At 34.5% G+C, this 19,932-nt stretch overlaps 1 protein-coding gene across 4 annotated transcripts in view; it reads left to right on the top strand.

Annotated features, from left to right (window-relative positions):
* Positions 1-19,932, top strand: part of PLXDC2 (plexin domain containing 2) — a 514,506-nt gene that overhangs the window by 393,692 nt on the left and 100,882 nt on the right. For all 4 annotated transcript variants that reach the window (XM_077896883.1, XM_077896880.1, XM_077896881.1 and 1 more), the window contains 2 exons: positions 9,639-9,734; positions 9,930-10,011. In XM_077896883.1, the coding sequence (XP_077753009.1) occupies positions 9,639-9,734; positions 9,930-10,011 (178 nt within the window). The remainder of the gene's footprint in view (positions 1-9,638; positions 9,735-9,929; positions 10,012-19,932) is intronic.

Here is a 19,932-nt window from a genome sequence, read left to right as displayed (position 1 = left end):
GAAGAAAAAAAAAAGATTCCTAGAGATCTGTATGTTACCTATTTGTGCAATCAGAATTTAGATAAATATTTAAATCATTTTCAAAATTCTGCTGTCTTGTTTAACAACCCTCATTATTAGGAGTCACCCTCACAGGGAATTTAAGCCATTCATCTCTGTTTCCCCTTTTTCTTCTCTGGAGTGAATTTAGGGAAAAACTGATCATTATCCTAAGTAATGAGTGGTTTCATTTCTTCTCTATTGCAAGGTACATTACATAGGACCCTGTTCTCATAAGATCAACTTTCTGTTCTTTTCATCATTTTGGTTACACGAGTTATAGAGCCTAGATCCTCAGCTTAATCTACCCATGGCAAATGGTAATGCAGACTGTAATCTTGAGAATATTTTTTCCCAGTGGAACCGTTATATAGTTGCTATACTATTCTTATCAGTTGGTGAAGGGTTGATAAAGCACTTGAAAAGCTGATAGGTAGGTTTAATTTGTTTATTGTAACGATTTCTCCCTTGTCTTTCATTATAATATTAACAACAAAAAACTTGCTCTTCAGTTTTTTAAAGGCTTCCAGATAGCAAATGAGTTCAATGTAACTTTCAAGCATAGTTTATTACTCTAGTCTTTACTTTTCAAAAGAGATCAGGTGATCTGAGAGTTTAAAATATCAAAGGGAATTCGGTATTGTTAGTAAATTAATAAACAGTTCTAAGGTTACAAAGGAAATTCCTTTGCTCCTTCCAAAAAAGAAAAAGAAAAAAAACCCTGATGAAATTAACCCTTATATCTAAAAAAATAAAATAAAAGATAAAAATTAGTTAGCAGTCCAGAAAGTATAAGGGATACCATGGTAGGGATACTAATCATGAGACCTTGAGAATTTTATTTAATTCCTATAACTTTACATACAAAATGGTCATCTTAATACCAAAGATGCAATGGGTATATAGCATGCAGTGCATGGCACCAATTAAGCACCGTGTTTGTGTCCATATTAATTGTTGCTTCATCATCAGCATTGTCACTTTAAAAAGACAATGGTGCTAAGATGTGTACACCCAGAACAAGGGCTCATGAGAGTGAGTCCACAGGAGATTTCTACCAGAATACACCTCGATGCTCTCTTTCTCTGAAACTTATTCTTTCTGTCATTTGTGTTTTGTGTGTCTCGGTGTGTCTGTCTATGTGTACATATGTCTCTGTATTACCTTCTGTTTTTCATAAAACAGTTTGTAGAATTTTAGAAACAAAAAGAACACAGATATCTACTGATCCAGCCTCCACAGGTACAGATGTGATAGTCCACGTACAATGACTTCAGTTATTCATTACAGAAATCCAGATGTAAAAACATACTTGTGATTATAAGCATAGTGCCTATCAATTCCGAGAAATTTGTTAAATAACATAGAATGTAAAGAAGAAAATTTAAATGGTTTGTAAATCTACCACAGAGAGATAACAATTAATGTTTCCCCCTATGTGCATCCAAGCTTTAGTTTATAGGATATACTATAAAGTATAAATATATACTTTTTGTACTTTATAGTATGCAAACACGTGCCCATTAAGAAAACTGACAATATTTTTGTCACCTATTTTTCTCTTAACAAAGATAGCACATTTTTTTTTTCCTGCACTGCAGGAAATACCTAGCATGTGGCCATTAATAGTTTCAACAAATTCCTTTGTTTCATAATTCATGCGACCTGTCTGAACACTGGTTTGTCATGTTGGTTGCTTTTCATATTAATTACCTAAAACAGTGCTGAACATCTTTGTTTTAAATGTTGACACAACTCTTTAGAAATGAATATGTGGCCATTGACTGTTAATAGTTTTTTTATGTACTTTGTCAAATTGCTGTCTATAAAGGTTGTACCAATTTACTTCCCTACCAGCTTTTTATTAGTTATCCCATTTTGCCAGATGCTCCCAGACACTATTATCATTTTTAAACCGTGTAAATTTGATAAGCAAAACATGATATTTCATTGTGGCTTTAATATTCTTTTGATTACCAGAAAGTCTTCACATTGTCATGTATTTGTAGGTCATGTGTAATTTCCATAATTTCTCGCTAAATAGCTTTATTAAGTAATTCTCAGCCTCGGCTTGCATCCTTCCACGTTCTTTTACACAGTGTGCAGAGGTCTTCCCGGATAAATGTATGGCTCTCACTACTACCATTCATACTTGTTTGTTTCTCTCTGCTCCAATTTAACACTCTGTATTTCCATCTGAATCTCTAGGGTGCTGACCTTCTCCGTCGCTCCTCGCCTTTTCTCCACCTTCTGAGCTTAAAAAGCATAACATTTCCAGCAAAGAAAACCCAGAAAATCCACTCTTGCCTTCATGGTTCTTTTATCTGGAAATGCAAAGCAAGGCCATTTTAGCAATGTGAAAGTTAGTTTTACGCACATGCAGAATTCTTGTCCAAAAAAAACCAAGCTGGAAAGCTGCTGACCTAACTTGAAATGGCTCTTCTACAAATTAACGATAACAGCTATTTCTGAACCCTTTAGAATACTCCATCTTATTCTTCTCTCCAGCAGTCCATTATCTGCTTCTTTCTTAACATCAATTCCTTTCTCATCAACATCTGCTGTTTTCAGTTTATTGACATTGTTCGTAATACAACAATTTGTTGCCCTGGATTTGTTGGTCATTATTATAAGAAACGTCAGAATTTTCAAAGATAAAAGTCACAACTAATTTGGAGAGTAAATATATTTTAAAAGATACTTAGAGGTTCAGTGAACTCTTTGAGGAACGTCATATATGGTTTGTCATATGTGGTGTCCTTAGAAACTTTACAGACCAGGCAGCAATTTTTCAAAGAACTCAACCAAACTTATGTTTACAGACTGAAAAAAAGAAGAAGAACCTTAACAAACAAAAAAGATTTTTTTTTTTACTCTGCTAAATGTATTAAGCTTTAATTCTCAAAAAGCATAATAGCATAGGCCAGTACTGTCTAATGGGACTTTCTGCACTGATAAAATATTCTAAATCTGAGCCGTTTAGTATTGGTCTCACTAGCTGCATGTGGCTGGTAGCCCTTGAAATGTGGCTAGTGACATTTGGGAATTGAATTTTTACTTTTATTTCATTAATTAATTTTAAGTTAGAGATATACATGTGACCAGTGGTTACCATATTGGAAAGGGCAAGAATAGACCACATATGCATATTTAAATAAAATAAATATTAAATTTCAGGTATAATATTTATAGAACATACATTTTTCTTCTTCTTTGCCTTTCAAAAAGCCTTAGAATTTTAGATGTGATTAAATAATACATTTTCTAATATAAGCATTCCATTATAACTGATTCTCCCCAAATAAAGCAATTTGTAATTTTGATTCACTGGTAGGACACCTCCATTATAATTACGTAGCAAACAATAATTTAAAACAAACAAACAAAAAAGAATTTGACAAACTATGGAGAAAATGAATAGTCTTGGAAAAACTGAAGGTATTTTTTTCTTTCATAATCCAGTTAAAGCTCTTTTAGAATACTGAGCTTCTCCTGTTATTTTAGTTATCAGGGTCTTTTCATTCATTTAAGGACACACATTACAAATCCTTTAGTAAATTGGGTCACCTTACCTTCTTGGTCTTCAAAATGGAAAGCACTTCAAAATTATTCATTTTACAGAAGATAAAGTTGCATCTCTTTCCAGCTTAGCTTCCTCACATGCTTTAGTTCCTACATGCATTTGCCCACTCAAGGCTCAACAACAAAAATAAATAGAAATCATGACATTCTCCCCATAAAATATCCGCTCATAAAACTCTTTCAGGATAGAAGGCATTATGCAAAATGATGTTCTATTGTTTAATACAGACATTTCAAACATACCCCATTTGATGATTTTGATTTTTTAAAAAGAAGCAAATGTTTAAGACTTTTCTGGATATTACAGATCACTGATGACTTATATCTAACATATTTCAGAATATTTTTTTAGAATTTCTATGAACGAAAAAGAATTCCTTCTGGGACCTATGACTAAATTGCTTTTTTTAATCTTTTTTTTATTCATTGACTTTTTATCCTATACCAATATGAGATAAAGTAAAATTTTACCAATATAGAATGTGTCTCTTATTTAATAATTTATTTCAATATAACATACTAAAAGTCACAGAAAGGACTTCAATACATATTAAAAATTCAAGACATTTTAATATTTATATGTTTAATAAATATCTATTGAGTACCTATTAGGCTAGGTTTTATTGATCTAAGGAAGAGAAACCCAACCTAATGTACTTTTATTTTACCCAATATAGTGAATCATCTTTGCAGTGCTTACCTTACTGGGGAAAGCACAGAAAAGTAGCCAAAACAGTTCTCCAAAATAATCTAAGTAGAAATCTAATTTTTCTATCAAAGCCTATCTGCCTTTTTTAATTTTAAATTAGAGCCTCAGAGATTCGATATTCCACTTTTCTCTCTCAATTTTGCCTTTGAATTTATACTTTCCTCTGCCTTAATTTTTCTTAATTTTTCCCTATTACACAATGAATATTTCTATTTTAATTTATACTTCCCTACTACACAGATAATATTTTTATTTTTAATAATACTGATTGGATACCTTTTCAAACATACCCACATGTTAATTTTTCCAGTTGGATTTTTTATAGAAAGTTTAGTTTCTTGGAGATGTTGGGAGTTTTTCTTATACAAGTACCAAACAATTGCATGATTTAGCACTAAAAGCTTTTTTAAAACTTGATTTTAAAATACAGAAATCAGGGGATCCCTGGGTGGCGCAGCGGTTTGGCACCTGCCTTTGGCCCAGGGCGCGATCCTGGAGACCCGGGATCGAATCCCACGTCGGGCTCCCGGTGCATGGAGCCTGCTTCTCCCTCTGCCTGTGTCTCTGCCTCTCTCTCTCTCTCTGACTATCATAAATAAACAAAAATTAAAAAAAATAAAATAAAATACAGAAATCTTACTGCATCTCACCCAATTTTTTTAAGAAAGTCACAATTTTCTTTTCTCTCAGAATAAAACAGAGATAATCATGATATTGCCAATGTACATTACAAATGCTCCCAAAAAGTCACAGAAATAAAGTGGTATATTCCCCTGGGGGGAAGCACCATCTTCAGAGGAATATTCCCTAGATCAATGGGAACCTTGATGTTAGGCCTGAAGTCCCCATGTCACACCAGCCCACTAAGATACTGCTTGACCAGTTACTGTCCCAGTGTTCGTTCTGGTTCTCTTCTTGAGCAGAGGGTTTACTGAAGGAAATCAGTACATGCATTTTGTTTAAGCTGTTAGTAAATATACATGGATGGAGGTGAAAAGTGAAGATTGGTTTTAGATGACGTTTCTGATTTTCTTTAGGCATGCTCAAATAACTCATGAAATCTGACCATTGCAATTGGGGTTTTAGTAGTTTCCTGGAACTTTACAAGCAGTGAGGGAATGATGAGAAGAAAATCAAGAGGTTCATATTAGTACTTCATTTTTCTCTGAATTTTGTTGCCTCATCCAAAATGAATTACATTATTATTTAATAGGATTAGAATACAGAAGGAATAAAAAAATGTTTGAAACAAAAGCATCTTCTGTTGGTAGGTGCTTGATATAACAATGCCAACCAGCTATTTCTGTTGATGAATTACAGTTTGTAATTCACTGTTATAATGCTCGGTCTCTTATTTTCTCATGTCCTCATGCCAGATATGAACTCTTAATTATGCAATACATTTACTATTTAATTAAAGAGTTCTCAGTGAATGGTGCTGTGTGTGGTGGGCTCAATTGGAACTCAGAAAAAAAAAAAAAAACATTTGGGACCAATCATTAAGCATTGGCAATGCATCGGTGAGGCAATGTTAGCAAATCTTTTACTTGACAGTTTAGACAATATTACAATATTTATATAAATGGAAGAATCTGCCAATTTAGGAAATTACTCATACATTCTCTATGTGAATGTTAGCTTTAAAGACAGGCAAATAAACTAGATCATGGCTAATCATGCCACAGGGTACTCATTAAACTGTGTTCATTTCAGCCAGAGCGAATATTGATTGGAGAGGATTCCTGGTGTTTCCATATGATCACTCTGTTCCCTCCTGTTAATTTTGCTCAGAATTTCTAAAAGATGCAATTCATTAGTCATCCTTTGAATCATGTCACCTTAAGATTTTGGATACTAAACTTTATTCTCTATGTATTAGTCTACTCAGAGATTTTGTTTCTTTTTTTATTATTTTTAAAAGCCCCTAATGGGTATTATAGTTGAACTTGGTTTAGTGAAGTTGTAAGAAAACAGTTAAAGCTGTTTCAGCACTACTAAGACTGAATGTTTGGTACAGCATTATTTTGGCTGACTTTCTAAAGAAGACACATGATCTAAATACATTTCTGGAATCTAATGAAAGCTTCTAATATTGGCAGGAGCTACCAGTAAATACATTCCTAATTACTTGTTTCTGACAGGGTATCTCTGAAATACAACAAAAATGACCATTTGGAAGCTGTCATTAATTGGCAGGTCATCAAACAAAAATCTTTCTCATTAATTTTAGTTTTGCTAAACTCATTTTCTCCCTATAGTTAGAGGGGTCTTGAGCAGGTGATAGAACTAGCATAGCAAGGAAGTTCACTTTCCTTTGACCCCATATGCATAATCAATAATTCACTTTCAGAGGCTCACAGTCATTATGTCAATAGTTTGAGATTAGGAACTTATAATATGAAGAGAAAATTAGTATTTTAAGCACCTCTGAATCTGATAGATACTGAGTGAATTGAGTATGAAAGAGACTCAGAAACCCCCAAACCAGTGATCTCATGGCAAAGCCATGTTATTTACTTATTTCCAAAAACTAAATTATTTAGTAAAATACAAGGGAAAGCAGTATATAGGTAAATGTATTATTTAGACAAAGCAGAAGCCAGGTAATCTTTTTATGTGCTTTAAAATTAAAACTTTAAAAAAATGCCTCAAGAACCCTTATAAATACGGTGAAATTAGCATTTTCTCTAATATTTACTAACGTTTACACCTTGAAAATTATATATGCATCTTTCCCTTACACCGAAAAGAAATGAGTTGGATTATGGTTCTTAAGCAGTCTTTTCCAATCTGATAAACCTGAAGGTACATTCAGCATATGGATTTTAGAATTTCTATGAGCCCCCAAAAAGTTCATTTTGGGCTACCTCTCCTTCCTCTTCCACAGTAGAATTTCATGGTGAATAATCAGAAATGAGTGAAAAGATATGAGTGGATAAAAGTAGAAATACGTATAAGTAATGTTTGACTTTGCTCCTGGGTATGTAGATATATCTACATTTCCTGAACACTTATAATAAAAGACAGCTCACTATCTCCTGGACACCATATTCCTGAGCCATGTCCTAGAGAAGATCACTGTTGAGTCAATTGATTTTAGTCAAAATTTAACTGTCTTGAAGCAAAAGTGGAAAACATATTCCTGGAAGCCTGATTTCAGAGTCTTAGTGTGATTTCAGTGAGTTTAGGCCTGTAGAAATAGACTAATACATGCAGCATATAACCAGCATGATGTATAGTTGCCATATTGAACATGTATTGAGCACCTGCATTTGAAAGGGATTGTTCTAACCAATTTACATTTTTTTAAAGATTTTATTTATTTATTCATAGACACAGAGAGAGAGGGGCAGAGACACAGAAGCAGGCTCCATGCAGGGAGCCCGATGTGGGACTCGATCCCGGGTCTCCAGGATCACACCTCAGGCTGCAAGCGGCGACAAACCACTGGGCCACCGGGGCTGTCCCAATTTACATTTATTATCTCATTTTTTTTGTCTTTTTTTTTAATTTATTTTTTATTGGTGTTCAATTTACTAACATACAGAATAACCCCCAGTGCCCGTCACCCATTCACTCCCACCCCCCACCCTCCTCCCCTTCTACCACCCCTAGTTCGTTTCCCAGAGTTAGGAGTCTTTACGTTCTGTCTCCCTTTCTGATATTTCCCACACATTTCTTCTCCCTTCCCTTATATTCCCTTTCACTATTATTTATATTCCCCAAATGAATGAGAACATATAATGTTTGTCCTTCTCCGACTGACTTACTTCACTCAGCATAATACCCTGCAGTTCCATCCATGTTGAAGCAAATGGTGGGTATTTGTCATTTCTAATAGCTGAGTAATATTCCATTGTATACATAGACCACATCTTCTTTATCCATTCATCTTTCGTTGGACACCGAGGCTCCTTCCACAGTTTGGCTATCGTGGCCATTGCTGTCAAAACAACTCAATGGTATAGATACTATTATCTCTGTTTTATGGATGAGGGAACAATATACAGAGAGGCTAACAAAGGAGCCCAGGGTCACACAGATATCAAGCAACAACACTGCGGTGTGAACCACACAAGACTGTTCAAGAGCATGTACTATCAACCACTATGACATAGGACTTCCCAATATTTGATACATATTTTTTCAATAGACATATAGCGTCCCAAATAATTCCTGATAGAAATGATAATATTCAAGAAATGCCTTCCTGTCATCACAGACATTTCAAGAGCTAAATAAAATGCTGCTAACATTACTTTTCCATTACAATTCACCAAACTCAGGCAAGCTTATTAGCATAAGGCTCAAGTCTTTCTTTAATAGGAAATTTTAAATATATTTCATCAACAGTCTTTTTTTAAAATTTTTTTTAATTTTTTTATTTATTTATGATAGTCACAGAGAGAGAGAGAGAGGCAGAGACACAGGCAGAGGGAGAAGCAGGCTCCATGCACTGGGAGCCCTACGTGGGATTCGATTCCGGGTCTCCAGGATCACGCCCTGGGCCAAAGGCAGGCGCTAAACCGCTGCGCCACCCAGGGATCCCAACAGTCTTGATTATAATAAAATCTTTTCCATGTTTATCTGATATTTAATTATTAAAGTTTGTGTCAAAGTCTCCCACCTAGCCTATTCCTCAGGGATACTGTTGAATTTGCTGATGAATGATTATAAATTCGTTCATGTAATATAAGCACTAATTATCAAACCTTCCTCAGATATGATACTGTATATTTAATAAATAGCAGTACTAAATTTTTAAGATGGCTTAAGTACTGTTTTTCTTTTATTAAAGAAATTTTATTCTAAATCTTTAAAGCAATCAAACTCATATTCTGGTAAAAAGTAACTTTATTTACTAAGCTGTGAATTTTTTTTTTTAGGCTGTGAAAAATTTTTAATGGCTACTCATTCTTAAAGGACTCACTTTAGCTTTAGTTTTAAAGAAGTGGTGTCATCTTACCTTCTTTATTTTATGTGAGACTCTTTCAAAACATATACATCTGTTAAGAAAATGTCTTCAGTATATCCTGGGTAACAATGGATTGGAGCCCTGCTAGCAAAGTGCGATATCTGAGACCATAATCAACATTTCAACTTCATTGATTAAAAAAAGCCTTCTGGGTATATCAGCACATGATTTTCAGGGTTTTTTTAATGATCAATCTCTTCACAGGGATTATTTTAAATCTTCATTTTAAAACCAGCATAAGTGAAAAGTATATCATTCTACATCACTATCAGATGATGTTTTATAGGTGCAGAAATCTTGAAAGATGTTTTTTTCTTCTTTTTGTTTTTACAGATGTCCGAAGAAGAACAATTTATGAATACCACCGAGTAGAGCTACAAATGTCAAAAATTACCAATATTTCAGCTGTGGAGATGACCCCATTACCTAGTAAGTTACCTTGTGAACAGAGCTAGGTGGGAAAGTCTAATGATCTGGTCTGTTGATACCTAAGTATCTTGATCCTGTGTGTATATGGAGGTAGGTGGGTGATTTTTAATTATGGTTGAGGAGTCTTTCTTTTTTTTAAATTTCTCTTCATGCTTCCAATGAGTCTTGATAAACCTATTCTGTCTTGTTTCCTAGCATGTCTCCAGTTTAATGGCTGTGGCCCCTGTGTATCCTCTCAGATTGGCTTCAACTGCAGTTGGTGTAGTAAACTTCAAAGGTAAAAAAGAGTAATACAGAAAATTTAAAAATCTTACAGAGACTTGTTGCTTCTAATTTTTCCATTGAATTCTAGAGGTGTCAGGTTTATCAATTAGAAATATATGAACAAATGTATACATGTAAAAGAAAAAAAAACATGATCAAAAGGCAAAAAAAATGCTTAGGATTTTTAGGTATTTTAGTGTTTTCCTTTGATCACTCAAAATTATCAAGAACCTTCAGAGTCAAAAAACTAATTATCTGATATACAGGTATGATCACCATGAGGCTTAAACTAGATGGTGACTGTGATTGATGAGTCTGTAAATTGAAGCTCTTGGTCTATATTCTTCAGAAAACATGGTATGACATGTCATCACTATAATAAGGACAGTTTATCCATGATCACATGTACATTCTTAGTAAGTTCCAGTGGATATCTCAAAGATTACTAGTGAAATTTAGAGATGTGGTCTATAGTTAGGAAATAAAGTGATACTAACTGGCTCCCATGTAAATAGAATGCATGGTCTGATTTTTCACAGATGGCAAAGAGGAGCTTTTAGTCCCTAGAGATTTTCAGAGAATAAATGAACATTTGTTAGAAATACGGAGCAAAGACTTTTACATGTGTTTTGTTATTTACTCAACCATTTTGTGCATCAATTATGTGCCAAACACTGGGAAAGCAACAGCAAATAATATAGATGTGGTTCCTGCCCCCCCCCCCCCATAGCATTTACTGTGTCTTGGGAATAAGTCCCCTTCCACCTTCAGAGTCTATGAAAAGTTCTTCCCCCAGGTAAAGAACAGAGTCTTCAGGCTTTTCATCTGTGCATGTTGCATCAGAGCTTCCTGTTGTAAAAGCAGCGTCTGTCTTATCATCTTGCTGCAGCATTTGCTCTGATGATAGAGGCATGTTCGGGAATACTTTAAAAGTTATTGAAGTATAAAGAATAGAATGCCAATACCTTGATAACAAGCTTTAGGAAACATGTTTAACTTGCTAACTTTGTGGCAACCAGTACAGTATTGTGGATAGAACAATATTATTTATTATAACCTTTGTTCTGTTTTCAGTACAACCTGTTCCAATCATTTCCTTTGTGCAATGAATATCAAATAATGAAAAAGTGAGCGGGAGATTAACATTCTTAAAAGGAGATTTAAACTTAACTGTATCTCCAGAATGGAAAGAACTGCCTTAAAATTAATAGTTTGTGCTTGTTTATATTCATATATTGTTGACATTCCATAAAAGTTACATGCATATTGGAAGTTATTCAAAATCTGTTTAGATAACAGCCAAAATACACCCAGGAGATGACACTTTAATATGTATAGTTAAGTAATACTGAGCTCACACATGAAAAACTCCTTCCAAAAATTAGTGAAAGGCCCTGGCTTGAGGTGTGCACCTAATTCAAGTTCTGGTCACCTACTTTGAGAAGTCTCCCTAAACCTACTATGTGAAGTCTATGTGAGGTGCCCAACCCCTGTGTTTCTTGAACATCCTGGGCAAAACTCCAGCATCAGCAGATACCATAGGTCTTATGGACACTTGTTCTTGTGTCTGTCTCCTTTGCTAGCTGTGGCTTTATTGAAGGTGAGTGGTCTTTATATCTCCAGAACCTAAGAATGTACCTGATAATGCAGAAAAATGATGAATGAATGAAAGATCATTAGGTTCCAAGTGAAGGAATCGTGATTAGATTTGTCTGGGAATGGTTTCTGAGGATGAGAGACTTTCAGTGCTGAAGCTAGGAGAGTCAAGGAATACCAGTAGAGTTAGCCACCCTAGCCAGATTACTATTAGGACAATTCTCGACTGAAATTGTCGAGATTATTGTAAATGAAAGTTTAGGACAGTAGTCTAGAAACCTATCTTCCACCAAATATATAAATACTCACATATTTATATATATAAATGTTATAAATATATATTTAAACATATATATGTGTATATATACATATGTTTAAATATATATTTAAACATTTAAACTTATCTTCTACCAACGATTTCATTATTTAAAAAATATTTTTGATGAAAAAAATATATAAACAAATATATTATATATTTATATAAATGCCATATAACTATATATTTATATATAAATATTATATATTATATATATTTTAACAGATGTTTAAAGTTCCAAAACAAGCAATTTTGCATAGTTGCAAATTGCATTATATTAATGCTTCCATTTAATTCAGAGATTTCTCTGCCAGACATTGTGCCAAAGAATTTTCAAATATATTTAGCTAGTACAAAATTTGTACAGTAGAGGAAATTGAGGCTTACAGAAGCCAAGTTGTTTGTGCAGGGTATTATAGCTCTTTAGTGATAAGTTTGAACTGAAACTAGATCTATGTGACTCCCAGCCAGTGGTCTTGACTCCTCACCCATCCTGCCTCACACCTGCCAGGCTGCAGATGCACTAAGCAAGTTAATCTTCATAGCTTCCTTAAAAGTAGTAGACATACTACTGAAAAATAAATATTTTTGTAATTCAGACTGCAAGAAAATTGCATGGTTTTGAAACTGGCAAAAAAAACGTATGCAGAAGAGAATCAAAGCGTAAGACTTTTATTGAAAGCGTTGTTTTTAAAAGATTAATTGAAAAAGGAAAAGTGGTGATGCATTTGAATAAGGAAGGAATTCATCAAAGAACATCACTTTAAAAACTACAAGTTTTCTGCATGTTACCATTTGGTGTTTTGCTCAATACCAAACACTGGTTTAAAATTTTGGATTTATTTTTAATTCTTCAGCAACTCCGTTATATACATATCAAAACCTGCCTAATTAATTGGTTTAACTATGGCTCATTGCACTTTTGTTCAATTTAATTTCCCCACTGCATTTTATTAATTTCTCCTTAGACCTGTGAGTTTCAAAACTTTGCTTTGCTGCCCGGAAGCATTTCCCCAGACCTTAGACCTCTTATTAACAAGTTCAATAAAACAAGAGAAGTCTTATACTAAGCAGCACAAAAATTGCCTCTCAGATTTTTTTCTTCCATCCTTTTTACTTTCTCCTTTGTGCTCATTTACCCCTGAATGATAATCAGTTGGTGGTGATTATTGAACTCTCAAGTTGGACTTGCTCTAAAAAGATAAGATAATTTTAATTGGCTTGTTTATTTCCTTTAATTCCTATTTTTCAGGAAGCAAAAAGTAAGACAAAACGTTTGCAATGGCCTATCTAAAGTCTAAAGGAATTTGAGTTATTAAGAACATTTGATGAGACCTATGATCAAAAATTTTACTAGAATAGGTGGCCCATTACTTCTAGGGAAGAATGCTTTTGTTTTTTCACTGAAAATTGAGATAACCTGAATCAGCCACTTTCAACCATACCTTTTATCTTCACCCATTCAACACAAATTTTTGAGTGTCTTTGTGTTCAAGTTACTATCCTAGATTATGAATTCAGTGGTGAACGAACTTCCCTCATGGAGCTTACATTTTAGTATGAAGAGAAAGAATTTAAGCAAATAGATATGCAGAAAATAGAGTTAGTCTGATGAGTGCTATGGCAAAAGAAATAAATAGAACATTATAAGGGAAAATATAGCAAAATTGGTAAGAATAACAGGAGTTTATATGTTGATATCATGTTAAGCAACCTAGCCTTTTTGAAGGGACTTTGGTTTCAAGCCTTCATCTTCCAAAAGCCTATTTTTTTTAACTGAAAATATATTTTGGCTCAGGGCACCTGGGTGGCTCAGTCAGTTAAGCACCCATCTCATGATTTTGGCTCAAGTCATGATTTCAATGTCTTGAGATCAAGTTGTGTTGGGCTCCACACTGACCATGGAGCCTGCTTAGGATTCTCTTTTCCCCTCCCTTTTCCCTACCTCTCTGCCCCCACCTTGTGGGGAGTATGTATGTGTATGTGTGTATGTGTGTGTGAGTGTGTGTGTCTCTCTCGAAAATTGAGAGCCTATGTATAGGCTCTTAAGATATCCATTTACTCATTCATATATTTAAAAAATTTATTGAATTCTTTCTACACTAATCTAAATACCAAGCACTAGTATAAATACTGAGGTAGTTCAAACAATAACCAGGTATTAAAGCCAAAGTTCTGTTGGATCTTAGAGTTTAGCTTTATTAAGCTGGAAAACAAATAGATAACCAAGCAAAAAGTGAGTTGATGATGAGTGATCTGTTGAGTTTGAAAAAGCCAGTGGCTGCTCTGGACTGGGTGGCCAAGAAAGACTTTTGGAGGAAGTGATACTTAGAGCTGAATGTTTGGGAACCAGCTACATCTACCAAGGAGAAGGCAAAGAGTATTTCTTTTTTTTTTTTTTTTTTTTTTTTTTTATTGGTGTTCAATTTACTAACATACAGAATAACACCCAGTGCCCGTCACCCATTCACTCCCACCCCCCGCCCTCCTCCCCTTCTCCCACCCCTAGTTCGTTTCCCAGAGTTAGCAGTCTTTATGTTCTGTCTCCCTTTCTGATATTTCCCACACATTTCTTCCCCCTTCCCTTATTTTCCCTTTCACTATTATTTATATTCCCCAAATGAATGAGAACATATAATGTTTGTCCTTCTCCGACTGACTTACTTCACTCAGCATAATACCCTCCAGTTCAAAGGAACTGGCAAATACATTGGCCCTGCAGTGGGTTCAAGCATGATCTGATGACAAAAGGAAGAAGTGCAGTGACTTGGGAGCATTGAGGGTTGAACATGAATAGAGAATGGTATCAAATGAGGTCAGGCAGGTTGCAAAGTACCAAGACATGGAAAGCCTTGCACATCAGGAGGGGTTTTATTTATTCTAGGGTGATGAGAAGCCTTTAGATTCTAGGAGAACTTAAGCAGAGGAGTGATATGATTTCATTATATATTAAAAATGAAACTCTGGGGGTGCCTAGCTGGCTCAGTGGGGAGAGCATTGATTTGATTTAGGGTCATGAGTTTGAGCCCCCTGTATGGTGTAGAGTTTACTTCAAAAATACTAAAAATGAAACTCTGCCTATTCCAAGGAGAATAGTTGGTTTTATATACAGGTGTGTGTGTGTGTGTGTGTGTGTGTGTGTGTATTTAAGATTGAAAAGGAAGAGAATAGTAGAGAGTGTGTGCAGTATTCTACAGGAGGGAGGACAGCTTCTTGCACAAGGATGATAATTATGGGGATCAGGAGAGATGAATGAATGTGAAATATATTTGACAGGGGACAAATTACTTACAAATGGATTAGAAGTGAAGGAAGAAGGGAAGATAGGAACCAAGACTGCTTTCTAGATTTTTATTTGAGTAATTTGGTAGATGCTGGCATTCATTTTTTTTTTTTTTAGATAGGTAGGATGGCACAAGAAATAGAGTCAGAGGGGGTGGAATAAAGAGCTTGGTTGGGGACAAGTTTAGTTTGAGATGTCTATCAGACTTCAAGTGGAAATGTTGAGTATAGTGGGAATATATAAGCCAGAAATTTCGGGAAAAGGTTGTGGCTGGACTTTCAGATTGAAGGGTCATTATCATATTGATAGTATTTAAATTCATGGGGCTGAGTGAGATCAGCTATAGAAAGAGTGTAAATTGAAAATAGAAGAGATTCCAGGAGCTAGCCTCTGGCATGGCATAATGAGGTATGATGCTAATTTTTCATTATGTAAGAATTTTTTAAATATATTTGTATACATGTTTGTATAGACAGAGAATACCTCTAAAAAGATACATAAGAGATTGATAACAGTCTTTGTCTCTGGGGAAACAGTATTTGTCTCTAGAGGCAGGCATGAGAATGACTACTACTGTTTATTATGTATTCTTGTGTATAATTTGAATTTTTGCCACATAGATTTGAAGACAAAAGGAGGAATCAACAGAGGAGAGATAAGAAGATATATATTTAAGGGCAGAAATGTAGTCTTACTCATTTTAATGTCTTCCATAGCACCTAACACCATGCCTAGACTAGGACTCCAACACATACTTTGGACTGATCATACAGATGATCAAGGCCAGAAATGTACACTTTCATGAAAATTCTAATTGGTCACTCTGGCTGTTCCCACCCATTGGCTTTGTCAGTAGCAACCATGTAACTATAGAAAGGACTAAGCTGATGTTTAGCATAAAATGTCAACATTTATAATTCACCATGTTGAATAATGGGGAGTTAGTCTCTTGGTGTCTCACTTTTAAAGAATTTTTCACATTTTATTTCCTTAGCTCTGATCAAAGTTATAAGACTACTGGTAAAAATTTGGGAGTAAATACTTTCCATGATTCCACCCATCAAAAGAATAAGTAGAATAGGGAAATCTTTACTAATGGTAAGGCATGTAGCTATTGAATACTTGTATCACATATTTACTTAGGAAGATGCATGACATGAAGGAAAACTGTTTTTGAATAACTGCTCTATATTTGTTTTGACCTCTTATTTTTGTTGCATCCCTTGAACATACTATGGCACTGGCTGTTATTTTCCACTGACGTAACTGGATTTCTTTTTTTTTAATTATTATTATTGATTCATGAGAGACACACAGAGAGAGAGGCAGAGACATAGGCAGAGGGAGAAGCAGGCTCCATGCAGGGAGTCCGATGTGGGACTCCAGGATCACATCCTGGGCTGAAGCAGGCACTAAACCACTGAGCCACCCAGGCATCCCTGGATTTCTTTACTTGTTACAAAAAGAGAAATAGAAAAGTATCATCTGTAATATATTTCAAAAATTTTTAAGTATATATAAAGTCAGAAATAGTGGCTAATAATTCATTAATGATTTAAAATGTGTTGTCAACCTCAATTAATTAAAGATAAAAATCTTTTTATATAGACACAGCAAAGCTTTTGAAAATAGAATGTGCTTATTATCATATGCTCATTTAGCTAATGGAAATTAGGTATGGGAGGAGAGAGAGATGGAGAAAACAAATTTAAATAATGCAGCCAATCCAACCTTTCCCTAGTCAGTAATTTTTTTTTTGAAAATTCAATACAGTAATTTTATGCTTCTGAATAGGAGCACCAAGTAGACTTGAATATGCCTATCTCCTATGGTTTTATTTCTATTACCCCTGAACATATAGACACATTTGCAGGATTGAGTATGACTTTAGGGTTTACCTTAAAGTCTTAATTTAGTCTAAGAAATGAGAAGATCCTAAAATCCACAATTTTTGAATGACATTCCATGTATTCTTGGAATATATGGCCCACTCTGAAATTTTTAAAATTAAGATTAATCAATAGAGTATCATTATACTTGTTTAAGTATACTTTTTATATCCTAGGCAAAGCCATAGCCTATAACCCTTTTGAGAGTATGGTCTAAGTTCATATTTGAGGCTACTTGTAGACTACACATTTACATGATTCTTTAACATAAGAAAACCCATTGGCTTCGGTGTTAAGATGTGAAGTTCAGGCCTATTAAATAGTAGCTATTTGGGAAATCCAGTAGCCCTGATCCAAAAATTAATTATAACTGTAGGCTTATTTCCATAGACTGGGGTAAAATAAAGTTCTACTTGGAAATGCACAGAATTTCAGATGGATATTTAGAACTTTAAGAATTTAAGAACTTTAAGAATTTCAACTACACTTTTATTGATCCATGTTTCAATATGCTGACTTTCTTCCAAGTTGAAATCACCTCCATCTGCTTATCAGAATTACTGATTAGTAATATTGTGATAGCTGAAAATGTTACCATTTTCAATAAACTGAATGTTAGGTTGAAATGCAAAACATGAAGTTATTTTTAGCAAGCATAATCTCTTTTTGTCTTTGATAGAAAGTTATGTCCTTATTGAAATATCAGATCCAACAAAATGATTTAATTGATGAAAAATTAATTGGAACGCTTTATTGCCTTACTGCCTAGTCATGATAGACAAGAAGAGAATGCTGTCGTTTCTGATTGAAGACATCAGAGAAATAGTAATCTTCAATTTATATACTCAGCAACAATGGATAAGGTCTGTAAAGGTCTGAAAACTGCTCTGAAAGTAGTGAGCTCAGTAGCCCAAGTCCACACCAAATGAGATTCTTTCTCTTTAGTGAGTGCTTATTAAGTGTATTAGGCTTTCTGTGTCAGGAAGTACTAGCCAGCCAAGGTTCAGGAAGAGCCCAGAAGTGAGGAACCACTCCTGCATTATTCAAAAAGAATCAAAATTCCTCAAATTCATAGTAGAGGGGTAGTCATGTTTAGTTGTCCCACATGGATTAGACTGGTTGTCTGAATACCTAGTGGCCTAGCCAACAATTAGCTGACTGATCTTGGACAAATCAATAAAGCTCTTTGACTTTATATCCTGAAATGTAAAATACATATTTCATCTAGATATATTTGACTCTTGTATTCTTTAATTCTGAGTGGGTCTAGGTCCAGGGGTTCTCAAATAATAGTACAGGTAAGAATCGCCACAGGAGCTTGTTAAAATGCAGATTTCTCTGAATCTCAGAAATTGGACTCCAGAGTGTAGTCCAAGAATTGAACTTTTTAATAAACTTCTACAGGAGATCCTGAGATAATCTGAGACAAGCATGGTGGAAATGCTGATCTTGTACACATGAACTGAAAGTCTTGTAAGCCCACAGTAATTAAGCCAAAGTTGCATGGAATCACTTATTCTTACTTGGGGTTAGAGAAATATAGAAAACAAAGTTCTGAAGATAAAAATATTTGTTGTTAAAATCTACTAGAGGTTAATGAATAGGTGTTGATAAAAGAGAGCAAGAAGTTTTTGAATAAATACAGTGTATGTAATAAATAAACCAGGAGATTTGGAAACATTGCTTGGTAGTTAAAATCATTGGAACAGTTTTGATTTCTGAATTTTTTAAATCACTGCTACCAAAATAGAAATTTACTAAAGGAACTAAAGTGCTTCTAGAAATTCCATATAGCTAAGATAATTGTTTTAGATAAGCAATTTTCATAAGAGATAGATTGAATTTGAATTTATTTTAGTGTAATTTATAATCTTCTCAAATTTAAAGAATCTTAGCATTTAAGTTAATTAGCTTATTCTGAAATACAGCATAAACAAAATTGTCTTTTAAGAATACAAAATTGGGGATCCCTGGGTGGCGCAGCGGTTTGGCGCCTGCCTTTGGCCCAGGGCACGATCCTGGAGATCCGGGATCGAATCCCACATCGGGCTCCTGGTGCATGGAGCCTGCTTCTCCCTCTGCCTGTGTCTCTGCCTCTCTCTCTCTCTCTCTGTGACTATCATAAATAAATAAAAAAAAAAAAAAAAGAATACAAAATTGAAGTCTGATTTATTCCTTTTGAGCATTCCAAGCCTAGCTTAAACAAAAAATGTACTAATTCTTTTTGTGTGAATTAGTTATAACAGTGTAATAAGCTATGATTTTATGTTATCTGTTACATGAATATATATAGAGATATAGAGAATAATTTTGAAAAGATCTATAAGATGCTAGTAACACAGCTGACCTTTTAGGAAACTGCCATGAATTGGAAATTGACATAAAAAGACACTATTACTATTTCATCCATATTTCCTTTTGTAGAGTTTGAATTTTTATCACATGTACATATTACCTATACTGAATCAACAAACAAATATATATTTTTCAAAACAAAGAAAGGAAATATATGTGTTAGGAAATTCTGGATACTCTTTCAGAAAATTCTAAAGTTAAATAAACTTTCAAGAGCAAAAAATGATAAATTCTTTTGTTTTTTAAAAATATATTTATTTACTTTGAGAGAGAGAGAGCACCATGGACGTGCACGGGGTGGGGGAGAGCGTAGGCAGAGAGTGGGAATCTTCAAGCAGGCTCCCCACTGAGCATGAAGATCATGACCCATGAGATCACCAAGTGAGGTGGAACCAAGAGTGGACCGAGCCACCCAGGCACTCCTTAGCAATTCTGAATATAGAGACTGTATTTCTTGCCTCTGGAGAGATGGCATTGGATTTATTATCCTTTTGA

The sequence above is a fragment of the Canis aureus genome, chromosome 5 (genome assembly GCF_053574225.1).
Source record: "Canis aureus isolate CA01 chromosome 5, VMU_Caureus_v.1.0, whole genome shotgun sequence".
Classification (NCBI taxonomy): domain Eukaryota; kingdom Metazoa; phylum Chordata; class Mammalia; order Carnivora; family Canidae; genus Canis; species Canis aureus.
The sequence above is the reverse complement of the archived record's forward strand: the minus strand, read 5'-3'. Positions and strand labels throughout refer to the sequence as shown.